The sequence below is a fragment of the Pleurodeles waltl genome, chromosome 9 (assembly GCF_031143425.1).
Source record: "Pleurodeles waltl isolate 20211129_DDA chromosome 9, aPleWal1.hap1.20221129, whole genome shotgun sequence".
In the NCBI taxonomy this organism is placed as follows: domain Eukaryota; kingdom Metazoa; phylum Chordata; class Amphibia; order Caudata; family Salamandridae; genus Pleurodeles; species Pleurodeles waltl.
The window spans coordinates 120,868,636-120,889,262 of NC_090448.1; the positions used below are offsets into that span (position 1 = coordinate 120,868,636).

At 41.5% G+C, this 20,627-nt stretch overlaps 1 protein-coding gene across 1 annotated transcript in view; it reads right to left on the minus strand.

Annotated features, from left to right (window-relative positions):
- Positions 1-20,627, minus strand: part of LOC138259000 (inter-alpha-trypsin inhibitor heavy chain H3-like) — a 554,189-nt gene that overhangs the window by 18,601 nt on the left and 514,961 nt on the right. Inside the window, exons 20-22 of the mRNA XM_069206373.1 lie at positions 18,794-18,998; positions 11,963-12,135; positions 5,752-5,863 (exon numbers count right to left, since the gene is read on the minus strand). Of these exons, the coding sequence (XP_069062474.1) occupies positions 5,752-5,863; positions 11,963-12,135; positions 18,794-18,998 (490 nt within the window). The remainder of the gene's footprint in view (positions 1-5,751; positions 5,864-11,962; positions 12,136-18,793; positions 18,999-20,627) is intronic.

Sequence of the window (20,627 nt, forward strand, 5' to 3'; positions counted from 1 at the left end):
GGTCCTGCCCTAGTTTGTGCTCCTATTGGAGGGTGGTAATCGACAATTTATCGGACTGCACAGCTCGGCAGGTTCCGCTCACCTGGGAGGCGTGCATACTGGGATTATTCCCTAGAAGTAAGCGGCATAGAGCAGAGGTGCGTTTTACGGACCTGTGACTTATTGTAGCAAAGCGACTGCTGACTCATAGGTGGAAATCACCGGTACCCCCACCGGTGCAGACTTGGAGACGCTCTCTTGAAGTATGGGTGGGGGCCGAGGGAGTAGCACTGAAGAGGGAGGAGGTGTTGGGGCTGCATCAATTTCCGTTGTCGGCTGGCTGGGAGGAGCTGATGTTGTGATTGCGGAGCATGAGCGGGGACCCAGAGGAGGGGGATTTGGCCTAGTACGAATGAGAGCCCGTTAAAGGTGTGGTGCGCTGCGTTGGGGGAGTGTGTGTGTGAACTAGCTTGATTTGATGCAGTGCTGGAAGTCGGAAAGGCACAGTTTGCTGGACTAGGCACTCGGTCCAACCCCTCTACCGGAATGCTGGATTGATGCAGATTAGTCCTGAGCCCGATCGGGAGGTGATTATATGGGACTTGATTGTAGTGATGTCCAGTAACCAGCAGTTGTTATTGTTTGTATGGTTTGTATTTAAAATGTTTATAGCATCTGCCCTCTCTACACTGACATTTGAAATACAAACCATGTGATGGGAGTATTGGTGCAATGATTGGTGTTGTTTTGTGATGCATTCACTAAACGGCTCTTAGCTGCTTCTTATTCTCTCAGGCCGCAGCTGCAAGTCATGTTAGTATCAGTGGGGTAATCCTGATAGGGGTGTGCTGTGGAGCCCAATTTGTAGATGGTTTAGAGGATGAGCCAAGCATCTGGACTAACATTAGCCATGTTACTTGACCTGTTGCACTGACTTGTCATTATCCAGCCGAGTGGTTATCCAGTTGAAGCGAAGCTACACAATGCATTATGTCTAAATCTCACTGGTTTATATTTCAGTTGTAACGTTGTGATAAAATGCCAATAAACAGATGTATGAAAAAAAAAATATATAGAGCACTTTAGTGAGAGGGCTGACATCTCTTTCTTTCTACTTGAGTACAAGTGTCAATAGAGAATCCTCCCATGCCCTAGTTAGGTGGTATCCACATCTAAGTGCCTTATAGAAAAATATTGTTGTACAATACAATTGGCTATAATATGGAACAATGGTTCACTCTGGCATCATTCAAAAGCAATACTTAATCTTTGAAAAATGCATAGTTCATGCACAATTTATGTATCTGAAATAGAAACAAAATGCTTGAGTAATACTTCGTAACATTGTATTTAAGTAATGAGGCTAACATTGGTTGCAGAAAAAAAACCATTTATCAGTGCTCTTAGTGATTATACAGTGCTAAGGAATAAAATGAAAAGGCTGTATAGACAAAACGGTTGCAAATGTCCAAAGCACAGATAAGTTAGCTACCCAACTGTGGGAAGTGCACAATAAAGCACTTATCCTAAACGCAAGGGGTACTACTCGCATACTGACATTTTGAGTACGTTTTGTAGGGTAATGTTTCTGCCTCTTCCTTTCCTACAACCCTAATGTGGATGTGCGACAGTGGAGTGGCTGGAAATTGAGGAAAACCTACTACTGAAGAGGAGGGAAAAAGGGAGGAGTAGGGAGGGATTTAGAGGGTGCTAACGAGGGGTTTAGTAAAGGACATTAACCCACCCACAACAGCTAATCACAAACTACAGTTCTATAAACACTACAGACAGAAAGGGGCTTAAAATGGAAGTAAACTTCTCCAAATGTTCGGTAAAAAGTTACAAACTATACGTCTAAAATATAAACAAATGTATTATTATTAATATTAGCACCTAAAATGAATATAAGTACTAATGTATATTAATCAAAAGGCGATATGTACTACAAGTATATTAAAGCCGCTAGAACCGTGTTTTATTGAGTCCTCCAGAGGAAAAGCACAGCAGCGGCATCGCTGTCAGAAGTCCTGCGAAAGTGCGGTGCTGGGACCATTATGCCAGCTGCTACTCATTCAGGTCCGAAAACACCCTCTAAATGCTCTAATGATGCACCAGAATTCCATAAAGTGCAAAAATAAATAAATGACTGCCTTCCGACGCTTTTAAAAGAATCATTAACGGGGACAAAGCTCTATATTTCACTAGACAAATCTTTGAAAGTTTATCTCTGCCAGCGTACAGCCTGGTACCATATAAATTAAGGGGCAGATTTATGAAAGGTGGCGCCTACTGCAGCGCCACTTTTCTTGCGCCCCTTAGTGCCCCCTAATGTGTGCAGAGTATTTAATATACGGCCCATCATGGAAGTAGTTCGAGAACCATCATCAGAATTTTACACCCTAGTTCGGCGCTTTGTAGGATTAGCGTAAAAAATTCTGACGCTAATCCTGCAAAGCACCCAAGGGGCCATTAAAACCAATGGGAGCCTCCCTTTAATGCCTGCTTTGAGCAGGCATTAAAAGTGCCCAAAAAAATTATGCAATTTTTGTCCCACCTAATGTGTGAACGCCCCCTTTGCATACATTATGTCTGGCGCAGGCACAATGTAGCGCAAAGGGTTATAAAGTAGCGCAATGCTGTATTGCACCACTTTGTAAATCTGGCGTGCCGATTTTGGCCTCTTTGGGCCACATTAACGTAAAAAAATGATGGTAATGTGGCGGAAGGAGGCGCTAGGGGCTCTTAAATCTGCCCCAAATTCTTGTCAGAATGAACCATAAAAAAGCTTTCTGCTTTAACCACACCCGCACAATCACAGTTAATCCCTTTATTAGAAAACAGAGGCATCAGTTTTTAAAAGCTTTAAAAGTAGCTGGCAAAAGAAGAAAAATTGATTATAAAATATCTGCAACTATGAATACTAAACAGAAATCCTAGAAAAATATAAATAGGTACCATGCATTTTGCCATCTTTGAAAACATTCAGATCTTCATTATGAGTCTGCTGGCCCTAGGACCACCAGATTCATAGTCGGACCACCGCTAATGTGGCGGTCCAGCCTCCACATTATGACCATGGCGAACGCGCCACTGTTGGAACACTGGCACTGCCACTTTTTCGCGGCCTGGTGGTGCAGCTGGTGCCGGCGGTCTTAATCCACTACTGCAGCGCTGCAAGTACTGCAGCCCTGGGAATTACAAGTCCCCTCGTCACCGGCTTTTACATGGCGATTGCACCTCCCATGACCCAGCCCCGCCCCTCCCTGCACTGTAAGCTAAGCCAGCAGATAAAAGATCAAACGATTTTATTTTTTATCTCCTGGCTCTTTTCCTGAAATGCCACAAATACTTCTGACACAATGCATTCCCTCACTGAGAAATCGTATTATCAAACAAAAAATGTGGCCCACTTATCACTTAGGGCCTGATATATGAAAAGCTTGTGCCACCCTAATGTCATTTTCTGACGTAAAAGAGGTGCAAATTTACAAAATACAATTATATTTTGTAAATTTGGCCGTTTTTACAACAAAAAATGACCTTAAGGTGGCACACACTTTTCAAAAATCAGGCCCTTAGTACCTAATCATCTTGGCAGGTAACATACTTCCAAAGACAGGTCCGAGGCCACGAAAACAAAGACGTTGCTAATCATTCTTTCTGGTATCTTTACTGGTCCTCTGTCAAAGTGTGATTCGAGTGGTCATGTAGGGACGGAATTCATGTAGACTTGTACAAAAACTGTAACTTTCTAACAGTTGAGCACTTAAAAAAGTAGCCCAAATGAAGGAAGACAAGCTAGACTATAAAGTCTGAAGCAGGCTTGTAAACAAGTGTGCAAAGTCTCAGTATAACTAAGATTCATTTGCAACAATTGCAATAACATGTAATCCACAACTTTAGCCACAAGCATAGCACCACTGCACTGATATACCAATAAACTGTCAAGAAGAGGTGCCATCCAATGTGTTAGCCAAATACAAACGCAGATAAAGCTCATTATTGAGAGGTGACACCGGCACTTCTCATCAAGGTTGCTAGAATAATTGAACGGTGCTGTACCTTAGAACTGCTGTTCCACTTTAAAGAGTGCAGTTGTGCCAGGTCCTTCCATCTCAGCAGAGAGGCCTAGCATTTCCCAGCCAGTGAGCATGGAACACCACTACTACCTTCCAGATCAGATGTGCCCACTCTCCACCGCCTTTCTAACTTGCCTAACAGGAGACATACTGTACCTGTCCTTGAACAATCTCTCTATGGCAACATTTCATGTTCGGCAGCATGTCTGTGCTTGCGTCTCCTGCCTCGCATCCTGAGAGTCAGAGACTTGGATAGTAAGTGGTATTGTGCATGTACTCTTGACGTGGACAGGGAGTTCTTCCTTTAAAGTCTACCTACACAAGGCATTACTTATCTGAAAAAAGTGCATAGTTCATGAACCATCGTTATTTGCAGCTTAAACTCAGATTAACTTTCTGAAACAGTCGCTTCTGTTCCCATCACGAATTACAACGTTAACTTCCAGCCTTTAATGTTATAGACAAGAGCCCTATCTTTCTACAGTATCAACTTAACATAACATGTCTTCAACCAATGATCCAAGTCACAAAACATATGAAGCAGCAGAGTAGTATCTCGGCAAGCCCAGGGAAAGCACTGTGGTTTATTCCAGATACGGCACGTTTATAAAACACAACCTAACTTAATAAACTTCATACAGCAAAAGGCGTAGGACGATGGGATGGGGCAACGCTTGAGGCTTCATTTTGTGGCCGGCACAGGAGGAGGAAGAGGTGGCTGCAGCCCTTGTGGGTACAGCCATGGAAGAAACAGGAGCCAGGCAGTGGCATGCAATTAATAATAATAATAATAAACTTGGGGCTCGCCGCTAATTAAAACAGTGCCCCCAATGTGCGTGGCAAGACGTGGAACAGATTTAAACAAAGTAATATAGTAGTCCTGAATGTTCTTTAAGGAATGACTGCTGAGTACGCTTACAGTACTTGACCAGTGCTCTCAGGTGGGCTAACCACTGGACGAAGGATGACCTATGCATGTCCCTGTCAAATGAGGATAGCACAAAATGGAGTGATGATGGTGCCATCAAGCCTATGGCCGTCCTGTCAGCCCACAAACTTGATACAGCATGTCTCGGTGTATGTGCGCTGTCTAGAGCCAAGACCTAGAAACCCATTAAATCATGAGACACTGAAAGAACATTATATGATTCATGACATGGACAGTTATACAACACCATAAAGGATGGAGATGGTATTGTAGATTGGTGAATGAACCTCCAACCATATTGTGTTCTCTGGATATCAGCACTCAATGTTGTGATTCAAAAGTTAAGAAATCATTTCTGTTAACAAACCTGAAGATGATCAGCTTACTGCAACACTTGCCATACACCAGGTCTCAAAGTTGAGGCAAGCAGGTGATGGAAGGTAAAGTATGTGATATATGTATAGTTTTATACACAGTTTTGATTGAGACAGCATTGCAGTATGTTCCCAAAGATCAGACATTGTTTTCTTCATTTATGCAGTCACTAAAATATATAAACGTTTGCCATTGAGCTCCTTCGAATCATAAAATTAGCCTTAATTTGAAAAAATGATTTAACACTTTCCCATTCATTGATATGAAAAGATCTTTGATGCATGCTCCATTAACTATGGGGCAAGATTATTTGGCCGCTAAACAAAACTCAGATAACCATTCGTAAGTAAGCTTGAACCTGTGAAACAAATACCAGAGGATTTTATTTACCTTGTTACTGTAAGCCTGTGCTTCTTAACAATCATTGTAGCATCGGGTTTCAGTGGGTTAGAGGTTTGATGGAGGTCAAACACCTCAAAGTCGACACCATGGAAAAATTGTCCTTGGGAAAAATACAAGATCATCAGCTGTGATAATCTTACCTAATATCAAAGACCCATGCAAACACATATTTCTGTCTTTGTTACATCATAAATCATCTTTTGAGACACTGAAGGGGACTAGACTATTAAATCCATAGAGTATCTGCATGTTCTCAATTAATAGATATCTAATTGACCTCCCTGACGTATCATGGTATGGCACTCAATTAAACGAGTTTCAGGAACGATCCAGCAGTCCTCTCTTAAGTACATGAGCTTCATTGGGGTGTCAGTTTTAGATGTGTCCATCTTCAGATGTTGGCACGCCTACTAATCCATGGCTAGAAAGCATGGTGTTAAACTGGCATTCTTAGAGGCATTAGAACAGTGGTTCTTAACCTTTTGACATCTGTGGGCCCCCACCTAATCAATATTGGAACCCAAGGGCCCTCACTGAACCATTATTGTACTGGGGAACCCCCACTGAGTCACTACGGGAAGGTGGAGACCCTGGCCTAAGCACTTTCGATGAATTGAAATGCAAACCAGTGCACAAAAATACAGAAACAAGCATTCATCAAGCAAATACATAAATGATGAAGCATGTTGTTGTTTTTAAATCTGAAATGTAATTTTCTAGGGAGGGTTGGAACTTTTTGTAATTTAATTGAGGCTACACATCATCCATACTATATTCTGTCTAATGCATATCAGCAGATCAAATAAAATCAAAGCTCAAACACATTGTCATCAAGGTTTCATTGTAGAACATGCTTGTGGTAATCATGGGCGTTATATTCTTATGTGAGCCGAACCCAGCTTAGACATGATTTAAGGTTTCATTTGCTTCACTTTGTGGATGGAATTGATAATTGTCAGTAAATGTCTTTAACATGACAAAATTAGTGTTTTGGAAAGAGGTCAACAACTGAATAAATTTGTTGTATTTATGTCAGGTCTCTTCAGGACCAGAGTAGCAGTTATGATCTTTAAAGCACTCAGAGACATATGATTTTCTTAGTATCATAGCTACAGAGATCAGAACACCTAGGGGGTGATTCTGACCCCGGCGGTCAAGGACCGCCGGGTTCGGGGATGCGGGAGCACCGGCAACAGGCTGGCGGTGCCCCGCAGGGCATTCTGACCGCAGCGGTTTGGCCGCGGTCAGACAAGGAAAACCGGCGGTCTCCCGCCGGTTTTCCGCTGCCCTGGGAATCCCCCATGGCGGCTCAGCTTGCTGCGCCGCCATGGAGGATTCTGACACCCCATACCGCCATCCTGTTCCTGGCGGGTCGCCCGCCAGGAACAGGATGGCGGTATGGGGTGTTGTGGGGCCCCTGGGGGCCCCTGCAGTGCCCATGCCAATGGCGTGGGCACTGCAGGGGCCCCCGTAAGAGGGCCCCACTTTGTATTTCAGTGTCTGCTATGCAGACACTGAAATACGCGACGGGTGCCACTGCACCCGTCGCACATACCCACTCCGCCGGCTCCATTCGGAGCCGGCTTCCTCGTGGGGAGGGGTTTCCCGCTGGGCTGGCGGGCGGGCCTTCTGGCGGTCGTCCGCCAGCCCAGCGGGAAAGCCAGAATGGCCTCCGCGGTCTTTCGACCGCGGAGCGGCCATATGGCGGCTCCCTCCACGCGGGCAGCGACTGCCGCCCGCGGGGGTCAGAATGACCCCCCTAATGTCTTGTAAACAAAGCGTGATGCCCTTTGTAAAAAAATACATTTTGCTTTTAAGAATCGGCTTACTGGACGGTTAGGAATGAGACATTCTCGATGAGGTTCAGAGTTGGTTGCATTATTAAAGAGTTCACAAACCACTCTCAGGGATCTGGGCTATTGAAACACAGTAAAAAGAGGAGCTTTACTGTCAAGAGGACAGAACTTCAAATTAAGGACTAACCTACTTGTGAATTCTCTTATGTTTTTGAACAATTGTGCAGTTAAGTTACTCAGGGCCTGATTCTAACTTTGGAGGACGGTGTTAAACCGTCCCAAAAGTGGCGGATATACCACCTACCGTATTACGAGTCCATTATATCCTATGGAACTCGTAATACGGTAGGTGGTATATCCGCCACTTTTGGGACGGTTTAACACCGTCCTCCAAAGTTAGAATCAGGCCCTCAGTGTCAACATGGAAACACGCAAAGTTCCTGTTATCATCTAGAATTCCCTATTTGCCTGGATGACAAACATTTAGTTTGGGTCAGGAAAGAACACATTTTCTCTGTCCTGATAAGGTGCTTGTGAAGATTTTCATGTTGACCAAAATGGTCATCTCCTCTGGTGCGGTCTGCTTCTGCCATCTATTCTCCGTGACAATTCACTATCTTTTTAAAGCAATGAACACAAGTGGGAACCTATTTCATTGCTACAAGCTCTTGTTTAATGTGTCTTAATGTAGGGGAACCCATACATTTTGAATGACGCCACTGCAGCTAGCTAGTTGATCAGAACAGAGTTTACATTCCATGCGATTGGGTGGGAGTATGTTTAAAACAAAACCAAGTGTTATGATCTAGTGATCTTTTTCAATATCAGATCACCTGTTTATTGCTGTAATGTCCTTAATGTCCTTCAAGTTCAGTTGCTGATGGCAGATGAAGCACAATAGCTCTAGCATCCTACCATTTGCTTACTAAATAGAGTTTCTGAACTACCATATTGCTTTCTGAATGGAAAATGACATTTAAGAAGTCTCCAAGCAACTGAGGATTGTCTACTGAGTTTGTGAATTGTTCCTTTAATACATATCAAGAATATATGCATATTCATGGTGAAATAATAAATTGCACCCACATTAGTTCTTTTTCAAAGTAAAGCTCTGACATTTACTGCCTGGCCAGTGTTGATGTTGTGTAGTAATAATGGCAATCTCCAGAATGCATCATTGAATACCAATTGCCTATATCTACAGTTAGATGGCATGATGCTAATCTGTGGAGGAGAAACATCTGGGTACTTAGAGTCATTGGTGCCATCGCTGGTGTTGAATATCAATGTCCATAATTTGGAAATCATGTCTATGGTGATTCGACCAACACTGAACACATTCCATAAAGTATTGGGGATTTGTCTAAGTTTGTATACATGTTGTTTTAATTACTTGGGCATCTGAATTTTAGAAAATTCGAAATGGTTGCTGCACATGAAGGACATTTATTAAGCACATCAGGTAAAACAGAAATTATTTTTGTATTTTAATTGAAATTAGGGTTTCCCTGTGGAAGTACAAGCCACAACCTGGAAGGCCAAATAAATTACAGGAGTAGAACTCCAGCAAATTGGTAGCCACATAAGATAATACATATTTGGAAGTCGTTTTTGACATACACAATGCTTCTGATGTTGCCTCGCTGAGTCCAAATGTTTGGACACTTTATGATAAGGGCAGGGCACTTAATAGCAATGACTTGAAAAACATGTGGGATCTTTGGGTGACTTGACCCCATCTATTAGTGTGTAAATCTTGACTATGATTAGTGGCATGGCACAACTATGGGTCAAATATACTTAACTGGGAACTAAAAACCTAGGATTTAAAGAATGGTTTAAAAGTCTAGATATGACAATCCCAAATTTTCATGTGCAAATAAAGCAAAGAATTAGTAGCTGAAAAATTACAATGGAAAAAGAATTTCATGTTCTTTCCTATTACTTACTCATACTTTGATGAGCAGGTTTGCAAACACATTTGAAAATAATTAGACAAGAAAGTGACAAGGACTATTACTAGATCTAGTTTTATGACACTCTGACCACCACAATAGACAGATGGGAACACACAACACAGCCTTTTTTGCTTATGACTAATTTTCACCTAAATATTAACAAAATCTAGATATGCTGCTTTGAGTTCTGGCAAATTCTATTATTAACTATATTAAGGACATTGGCAGACAATGGTATCCCTATCATATTACATAATTAAATCATCAATTAATGTCAATGTTTGTGTTAGTATAGGATCTTTGTTAGGTCAACATTAAGCGGATTGTAAGCTATGAAGCCAATGAGCTAGACATGTCTTAAAATAAAAAAAAGTGAATATTTGCTTGTGTTTGTGTTTTGTTTATTTTTTACACTCCTTTCACAATATATTTTGTATGTTAATGATTTAAACGTTTCCCAAACATTATGTAGTGAATAGTATTGTAAACAGTGAGAGAAAAGGTATAAATAGATAGTGAAGTGAGTCTTAATTATTCTATGAAATGTGATTGTATGTCTTACTATTTAGAAGTTCATCACCTCTTGATATATTAGAACAGGCTTCTCCAAGGTGTAGCTTGTGAGTTACTTGTAGCTCTCCAGCTACCTGTAAGTAGCCTTCCTGTGTGCAGCCAAGTCTACTAAATATGATTTTTCCTGATTTAATTAATATATGTATACCAGAATTGCTAGTGTGCATTCAAGGCAAAAATGTGTATATTTTCAGAACTCATGAGCTGATGTTTGGAGGAAGATGGCTGAAATTCCAAAATATAATCAAGCTGATACTTGAGTGATAAATCAAATAGTGTTGTGAAGACATCTTACTGACATTATTACCTGAGTGCTAGGGGGCATTGCAAAAATGATTGTTATGTATTACCCATGTTCAGGCATTTCAAATTAACATAACTTTTTTTTACACTACTGCTCACAGTGTAATCTTAAATACAGTAGCCACTAATACAATCTTGACTGATGTGGTCACTGCTAAAACACTAATAGTAGTTCAAGGTGTCTTTAATTGAACATACACAGTACCTTTAACAGAATAGGTTGGAGGCCAAGTGGTTTATGACTTGTAATATAGGACTTTAAACTTAATGCCAGTCAGATGTTGTAAGGATAGAAAAGTGCACTACTGTGTACAATGATGGGTATAAAGATTCATGAACTATGGAATCATGTCAATAATCATTCTAAAGAAATATCATTGCATTAAGCTTAATGCATCATCCAAATTCCTGTAATATCAAGGCTTGTCCATTGCAATTCATAACTAGTGTGCTTTACCAATGATTTAGTAAATTAAGTTCCATTAATATAAAATGCAACTGTCTGGACAATTTTAGGACGAAGAAGTACACCTATTTTCACTTATCTTTGGCAACTGCCCAAGCTGCCCATTGTCCATAAATGTATTTTTAATGTACTCTGCACAAAAAGTTGTACTGTATGACATCTGGTTCTTAGATGGTAACAATGTTTCCATGCTACTCTCCTCACTCGGGATGGAATCTCCATGCTGTGAATTCCCTACAGTATGCCAGGCTGAGATTCCACCAAAAGTGCAGAAACTCCGCACTCAAAACTTTACTGCATGTACGTACCTTTGTGAATAGGTCCCAAAGTCTCACTTCCTGATCCAGGTACTGAAATACAAGAGCCAGGTAGGGAGGGCGATTGTCACCAGTTCTGATGCCTAAAGCATGGAATGCCATGTCTATCTCCCTTTTTGCGCAAGACAGTTCTGAAAGCTTCAGAAAGGGCTTAAAATCTCATCTGTTCCCAAAATAACAGATTTCAGCCTTTTTCATGGTTTCTTTTATTTGGTACATTAGTTTAAGAAGCATCAGAAGACCTCTTTAAGAGGTATACGTGCACTGATTACGACCTTTGCAGATGGGATACACCATCAGAAATGTGTCATATATCCCATCCACCGTATTACAAGTTCCATTATATCCCATGGAACTTGTAAAACAGCGGTGGGATATCCGTCACGTTTGTGACAGAGTATCCCTTTCTCTAAGGTCGTACTCAGGCCCTAAATGTTTCATTCATTCATCCGTAGAGCCCTAACACTTACTGTTTACATTATGCTATTGTCATAATATCTGATATTTGTTGAGTATTCCAAGTAGAATACAAACTAATAATTTAAAGGAATAGCATCAACTGAAGGATAAACATTTTTGATTGAATGAAAAATGGTCACATTAAAATTTGGTTATATTTTCTTTATCTTCCAGTGGAACTAAAAGCTGGGCTTCACTGTGCTTAATTGCAGTAGTCTTCCAGAACACTGTACACTGTACAGTGCGTGCTGCTAGCCCAATCCTGCTGTTTCTTACACCTGCGACAATAATAATGAGTTAAAGTAAACAAATGACGAAAGTTCAGACCTAGTAATCCATGTGTTTTCTCTGAAAGCATATGACTGTCTTCAACGTAGAATCCAAGGAAGTCTTGGTGAACAGGATGCTTTTTCCAAACTCGATGCAAAAGAATAACAAAAGTTGCTCCGTCTGCTGTAGACAACCTCACATCCTTCTCCTTGGTAATAACAATAGTCACACTGGAGGTGAATAAGACATATTGATAAAAGATTAACTTTAAAGAAGAAATACAAAACAATTCTCATTTTTACTCCTGGTTTGGATTGAACCTTTCCCCGTATAGTCATATATCCTTAACCCAATGAATAGGCAAATGCTGCAGCACAAAATTATGCACTTGACTAATTATTTGAAACACTCCTGACCTTCATCCTGGAATATCTCAAGAAAATTAGCCACTACAATATAGTGCCTTCTCAGTTGACAGCTCCATAGCTTCCTCAACACTGGGATCATTGCAGGTCTAGAATTTGCCTTAGTCACCTACCAAGATTTCAGCTCCAAAAACCAAAGCCTAAATAGCAGTGGTGTACCATCCTTTTAATCAGAAACTCCGGAAAAGCTGGTCCCCACCTTAGCATTCTACTGCACACTGCCTTAAGTCAATGGCTGAGTAGAGCCCGGTGAGTTAGCATCCTACTGTCTCCATGTAAGCCTGCCAAAAACTAGCCAGCCAATTGAGCTCCAAGGACCTATTATCCTTTGAAAGTCGAAGTTCAAGGAAAAATGCCTCTGGATGCTTCAACCTGAGAAAATACCCGTGATTAGGTTATCCATTAACAATTATTGAAGGTACAAAAATCAAGATATAACAGTAAATGCTAGAAGTGCAGAACTTGTAGCTGCTGCACAATTCACCCCATTTAGCAACACACTGAAGTCTGGCTTTCCCTGCACTTATGGCTCATTCTACTTCCCCCGACACAACATTTTATTGGGGATCACAACTCTGGGGTTTGGGTGAATTGTTATTGTGATTGATGGCATGTATAGAAGCAGGCCAAACACACTTATCCTCCCACATCCAAAACTCAGAACTCCGGTTTTGTGACTCTAGCCCTGAACCCACTCCTTCGGAGGCCATTGCAGAACTTAGCTGAGTCACAGTTTGGTTATATCTACTGCTCCACTTACATACCTTCCACTGCCATGATTCAGAATGCTCACTCTTTCTATCTGTACTGCCTCTATGCCCTAAATGATGAACCAGTATGCTCCATTAATAATGTGGCTAGAGCCACCAGGTAGAAACGTCTCTCCTAGTGTCCATGTCGGAACTAAAGGAAGCAACAGGAGGCTACATTCGGCCATAGAGATATAATTGCGCCCGTAGGTTATTACAAAAGCAGAATCATAGGGTTCTTGCAGACCCATTTACCACTTATGATGCTGAAAATAGTTTCCATTAGCACTTCACACCGACTGCCTATCCCTTGCTTTTTCCTGCAGGCCCATCAGAAGGGCGTGGATCATGAGATTCATAGGGCCCACAGGTTATCCTGTAACAGTTATTAACTGCTTTCAAGGCAAGCACATTTTATTTCTCAATGACAGGACAGCTAACATGGCTAATACCACTAGAAGGTGCTATATGCTGCCCCTGTCGTGTTATTCTTTCAATGCTGGACGTTCTTTAAAACTATAAAACACATCCTTGTCCTATGTTAACCCACTTCAGATGGATGGCCCCGGTCCTAGGAAAAGATTCTAATAGGCTGACAACATCGACTGTTTAGCAGGAAAATAATATAAGCATAAAAATTGTTCTGCTGGCGATCAAAAAATTATGTAATTATTTTGGTATACCTCTGACACCCTCTATGGTGTTACATGGTTGGAAAGAGTGTGACGTTAGTATGCGCCAATAAAGCATGGTAGGATAAACGAGACCGGAAGTCAGAATTCCCCTTCCTTTAGGTAAAGTCAATGGAATTGGCACTGTAAGGGCAAGATGTACATAGACTTCCCTATTCTGATTTCCTAATATCAAATTTTTGTGATTCGCTATTAGGAAATCATAAACAACTACGTAAAACAGTGTTTTCACACTGTCTGTGATTCTCAGTGCGTCGCAATTGACCTACCTCATTAATATACATGAGGTAGGTCGCAATTTGTGACCCATTGGGGATTGCCAAAAACACAAGGATGGTGGACTGCTGGAGACAGCGGACCACCATGTCTTTGTTTGCTTTTGAAATAAAGCAATTTTTTTATTTTTTTTTAAAATGCAGTCCGTTTTCCTTAAAGGAAAAATGTATGTGTTTGAAAAAGAAATGAAGAGTTTCCTTTTTATTTTTCCAGACTAGACATTGGACCACTGCCTGATGTGGAAAAATGTTGACGCCCCCCCATTCACAAAATAAATGGGAAGGGGAATGGGTTGAAATTGGTGGTAACTGCCATTGTTTTGCAACAGCATTCACGGTCAACATACCACTACGACTCACTATTAAGAAGGGACGCCCCTTCCTCATACCAACTCGGTAACCCATTTTGCGATTCAGTAAATAGATTACCAAATCATAAAATTGAGTTTGGACATATGAAAATGTTTTTTTTGGCCTCAAATGGCACCGATTCTGTGAATCTGGCCTTTTGCAACCAAGAACAAGCTACGTAGATCTGGTCCTAAACATATTTGCAGACATCTTTAATTAGAGAGATTGCATCAGGAGGAGAGTGTATTCGAAACAAATAAATAGGAGAGGGATTTTGGGGTGATATTAACCAATGGACCCAAGGGTTTTAAACATTGTGAGATGGCTATTCGAGAAGCTAGGGACCTATGGTTTCAGTGGAAAATGAGGTGTCCAATAAGTAGGCTCAGAAAGACACTGTATGGCAGCAAAAAATACTGGTAAAGCCTCATATAGAGAACGTTTCAAGCAGGTCAAACACAAACTCAGAAATGATCATTGGAGGCAGTCTGACCAAGAGCTAGTGCAATGGTGGACAGTCTGAGTGCAACATCTTCTGAAGAGGTATTCAGATCATTATAATCCATAATATATATGGTACATAAATATCTATATGGTATAAATGTAAAAACGGAGGGCCAGATTTACAAGGCCCTACCCCCACTGGAGCATCACTTTTTGCAATGCTATGAGAAAACAGAGCTGATTGCAGAGTCCCCCTAACTTTTTGCCCCCAAGTTTCAATTTTTGCTGGTGTTTTCCTGACTCTGATGGTGCCTTGGGTACTGCTAACCAGTCCCAGGGCCTGTGCTCTGTATAAACTGAGTATGCAAATTAGGCTAATTATAATTGGCTATATCAACCTACCTAAAAGTCCCTAGTATATGGTAGGGCATGTAGATTTAGGGACCCCAGCATAGGTGGCGCACCCATAGGTGCACTGCTGAGGTGCCCAGTGTCATTTTAAAGGCAGGCTTGCCTTGCTGGCTGCTTCTAAACTAAAGTTATATGCAAAATCGACTTTGGAATTAAAAGTACTTCCAAAGTCTTGAACTACCTTATTTTTACATATACGCCACCCCTAAGGTGTGCCCTATGTGCCTCTAGGGATGGGTGCCATGTAACTATAAGCAGGGACCTTATACATTTTTTTGTATAAGCCCTGGTGAGGTAAAATAGCCACATTTGTTTTTCCCTCACTGTAGTCAACGGCCTTCATAGGCTAAAATGGGGAGACTTTATTTTAATTAACAGATACCTTGAATTTGGTATCAAAATAATTGTTATCATAAATAGCACAACATACCAGTGTTGGATTTAATATAATTAGTTCATGTAAAGAGTTTTAAAACTCTACCTGAAAGTTGCCACCTTCAGCTCTGAAGTGCCCTTTTCTAATTGGCCAGCCTCTGGCAGCCTGGCCAGGCTGACTTGATGAGGCGTGAAGTGGCCTGGGCTGAACACAAAGGATGTACTTGGGTGAGGAGATCTTCCTCAGCAGATGGTGAAGCAGGATGGGGGGGAGAACAGCCAAACTGGTCTTCAAAGGCAGGGAAGGACATTTGGAGCAGCTCGGGACCTCCCTCATTTCCTGCAACCCCAGACAAATAGGTGCCCTCTTGATTAGATAAGGAAAGGGCAGGAGATGAGTGTTTAGGATTTTGAGCCACACCAGTGGGTGGGCTCAGCTAGATGTAAACTCCAAAAATAATTTTCAGCCATATTGGATTTTTGAAGAATGTTGCTCCCTGGGATGGATTTTTGCCACACTCCCCAGGAAGTGGTCATTAAGGGGGAAGGAGCCTGTCTTGTGATTGGACAGTCCCCCCACTGCTTTCCAGCCCCAGGAGCAAGTACAAATATGGCAGAGCTGCACCCACACCTCAGGTCCCTACAAACAACAAGACAAAGAAGAAGAAGGACTGCCCTGCCGGACCCCTGACCTGCACCTGGACACTGCACTCTGAAGGACTGCACCAGCTGCACACTTGGGCTTCACCACTAGAAGGACTTTGCCTGTCTTCTACTGCTTCAAGAAAGGACTCCCTGTTTGCTACAGGTACAAAGGAGCTGCCCAGAGTCTCCTGCATCAAGTCCTGCAAGCAGAGCCCAGCTGACCAGTGTTCAGTGGACATTTTAGAATTCTTACCAGGTGTATTCTGGGAATTGTAGTCCCAACTCCAAAGGAGCAACTCAGAGCTTCTGGAACTTTGGATCAAGTTGTGGACGCTTAAAGGACACAAAAAGGACTTCTGGAAGAAGATCCAAAAGTTTGAAAACATTTGGAGCAACTCCATAAGTTGAAGAGATGAATTGTGGGAATTGCAGTCCCAGACCCCAAGAGGCAAGCCAGAACCTCTGACCCCTTCGCTGGTGCTGTGGACCACTTTCCTGAATAAAGAAACACTTCTGAAAGTAAGTGTAACAGTGTTACCTCATGGGTGGCCTGAACTCTGGACTTTGTCCCTGTCCAGTGTGACTTTTTTAACCCTTTGAGCGCTAGTTGCTTCTATGTGCTAGAAAACCTTCATTCTTTAAAAATTCATAACTCCGGTTGCCCTTAACTGATTTTAATCATTTTGGTGTAATTTTAAAGATATAAATATAATCTACTCATATACATTGGTGTTTAATTTTTATTGTGGTTTACCTGTTTACTGCTTTGTGATTTGTAAATACTTTACACACTTGTCTCCTAAGTTGAGCCTTGCCGCTCATTGCCAAGCTACCAAGTGTTGAGCTTGGTTTAATTTATTGAGACCTAAGTGGACCTAAGTGGAAGTTAGTGGTCTGTTGCTAAGTGTAACCGCTTACCTGCCCTTACCAATAATCCACTTTCCAACACTGAACACTTCTCCATATTTACAAAGATGTGTTAAGCCACTTTTTGTGGCCTTATGTCTCTTTGTAAACATGGGCCCTTCCAACGCAGTTTTCTGTATCAGAGGGGCATGCAATGGGTGTTACAGTGGACTTTCCACCACAATCTCCATTATTAGCGACCCTGCCCCAGATTTACAAGAATGCGTAAATCTGTCACAGAGCAAAAAACTAATGTCACCCCAGAGGTGGCGTTAGCATGGCACAACGAGGAGGACTATTTTATTCCTCCTTATTTTCTGCTTTTTCAGCAGTACACATAGAAGAAGCAAAATGACATGGATGATTGTTTATTTGCAGGAAAGTATCCCTTCCTGCACACAAACAATCATTCAAAAATTATGCTTTGGTCCCTCTACGTTTACTGCAGTCTGCAGCAGACATAGAAGTGTAATGTTATGTGGGTATGTGTGTGTATGCAACAAAAAAACTAAGGTAAAGGTGATTTTATAGTTAGGTATGGTAATAAGGTCTTAATTTAAATTTTGAAAAAAAAAACTTCACTGAAAAATACAAAGTTTGAATGTGATATTATAGTTAAATGTTGAATTAACACACAAACTAACATTGCAAAAAACAATAACATTCTGGAATAAAACAGCAATAGTTTACTGTTCTAACTATAAATTGTGCCTTCACCATGCACTGTGCTACATTTGAGATCCGTCACTATGACATCAATATTGTCATTTAATATGTCAAGAGTGATGTAATATGTGAGGTCATGAGCGGTGCATGGTGGAGGGTTACCGTATTTATCGGTGTATAACACGCACCGGCGTATAACACGCACCTCTTTTTAAGAGGAAATTTCAGAAAAAAAAAACATTAAATTTTATCGGCGTATAACACGCACACATCATTTGCCCCCCTATTTTCAGGGAGAAAAAGTGCGTGTTATACGCCGATAAATGCGGTAGTTATAGTTATGCCAATAAGAATAGATTTAGGCCATGGGCGTCTGGTTCACCTGTGGCCAGCCCTTCGTCCAACACCCCAAGTTCTGAAATGGCAGCCACAACATTTCTGTTCATCTTATGGCCAGCCTATTAGGTTCCTTTGTCTCAGTTGCCAGGTACACATCCAGCAGTACTGAAGACAGCAATGGGAAAAAGCCCTCTTCGCCAATCAGAATGCCTTATTTTTTAAAATGTTTAGTACCATGGGAATTCTGTGGTAGTTCAGCATGTCCCAGTCAGACATTTTGAACCTTAATTTTTCATAAACGGCTGAATAAATTTACACCAGTCCAAAAAAAAAACACTTTCTGAGTAAAGATCCACCTTTCACCAAATCTGGTGGAATTCTGTTCAGTCATTTTTTCTGTATCGCATTCCAAATTTCCTATGGGAATCCATCACTGGAATTCACTTTTGCACTGTAGTTAGAATTTTCTAAATATGTGTTTATTACTGCACGTGCTCCAAATAATGTCTTTATTTAGTGTGACTTTTACTGCCATGGCATAGGTGCTACAAATGATACATCACCACACATTACTATGCATTATTAACAGCCCAATGTCTGTTACTGTTACCTGTTTTGTGTGATGGAAACCGTATCCAGCCAAGAAAAGATGGTCATCTCCTTCCCCTTGCGGACAATGATTTTCTGTGGTGATATTTGAATCTTTAAATCAATCAATTTGTAAATAATTCCAATTTTTCCAAAGTATGTGCTAGTTGACATATTTGCATTGCTGGTTTTCTTGTCACCAATCAGTTCTCCATTTAATGTTATGCCTAATGGATAAAGCATAACATTGGTCTTAATAAGGTAGCAGAATATTATACAATCATCTCAAAACTAAATTGCAAAAAGTGAATGCAGCACCAAAGGACATTTTAAGTAAGCCCCGCCCTCCTCTCTACATTCCCTCAAGCAGCTTCTTGAATGAAGAGGTGGACTTTAAAGGGATAATGTTTTTATTTTTACATAGATGGACAGGGTACCCTTTTCTCCAAAATGACGTGCAGGCCGCACTATTTAGGGTCCAGAGGCTAGTGAGCTGTCCCTTGCTGGAAAACTTCCTCCAATTACCCAGTGGAGCACGGGCTGCGAGACGAAAACACTATATCACCCACTTTAATTAGGGTAGGAGGTGTTATTTTCCTTATTTTTGTCCGTCACTGCCTTGTAATACCTACCAGTGAGGGACAGGAAAAACAAATATTGAAACCTCCCTAGGTGTTGGTGTCATTAGTTTTTCAGTAACAGGTTTTGGAAAATAATACGTTTGGTGGATTGTCATCAAAACCGACAGCAGTTCCTATCAAGGTACAAAGACTCAGTTGTCTTTGAGGGTGTAATGTCCTCCGGCACCCACAAATGGACGGAGCGGTGCCCGCCAAACTCTAAATCGTGCCCACAGTGTCTGTCTCTGCATGGACGTCAATAAGGAATGCATTTCATAGCCAAGATACATTGGACTATTTCATGTCTGATATGTTTTAAACTGCAGTTGAATCCAAAGTAAACTTTAGTAGGAGAAGCACTTACATGAAAGCTCACCAAAAAAATATCACCAAATTTGCAATTGAATGAGAGACAATTGTCTTTCTTTTTGGCCATCAATTGCTATTCTGATGCCACTGGATGGCATCCATGCAGAATCTCCCAGAGTTAAATGGGCTATATTAAAGAAATGTAAAAGTTCTTCATTACTTCAAATATTCTTAAAAAGTAAAGAGAATACTGATTTCGCTGGACAAGAAGTAAACTTTGTTTTTCAGAAGGTCAAAAAAAGGAAAAACAGGATGCTCTTGCAGACATTGGTGGTCATTCCGACCCTGGCGGTAAAAACCGCCAGGGCCGGGGACCACGGAAGCACAGCCAACAGGCTGGCGGTGCTTCCAGGGCCATTCTGACCGCGGCGGTAAAGCCGCGGTCAGAAAAGGGGATCCGGGCGGTTTCCCGCCGGATTTCCCCTGGCCCAGAGAATCTTCCATGGCGGCGCTGCTTGATAGACGTGCCGCCACACATAATTCTGAGTGCCATGCCAACCTGAAGAAACCAAGGAGCATATTTACACATATGTGGCACAGCGATGCGCCAAAATTGGCAGCGCCATGCTGCGTCACTTCGGAAACACAGGGATGCACTGTATTTACACATATACGGTGCACCCCTGTGCTTCCCCTAGTGCTGGCACTAAATTTAGCAAATACATTTATTACAGTGTCAACGCAGACATCCTTGTACCATAGTGCAAAGGTGTCTGCGTTGATGGAATGTTTGTTTATGTGCAGGAAAGAACAACTTCCTGTAGGAAAGTACCATCTTGCCTTGCATGTTACCCCCATACTTCACTGTATATATGTTGTTTAAGTGTATGTGTCACTGGGACCCTGCCAGACAGGGCCCCAGTGCTC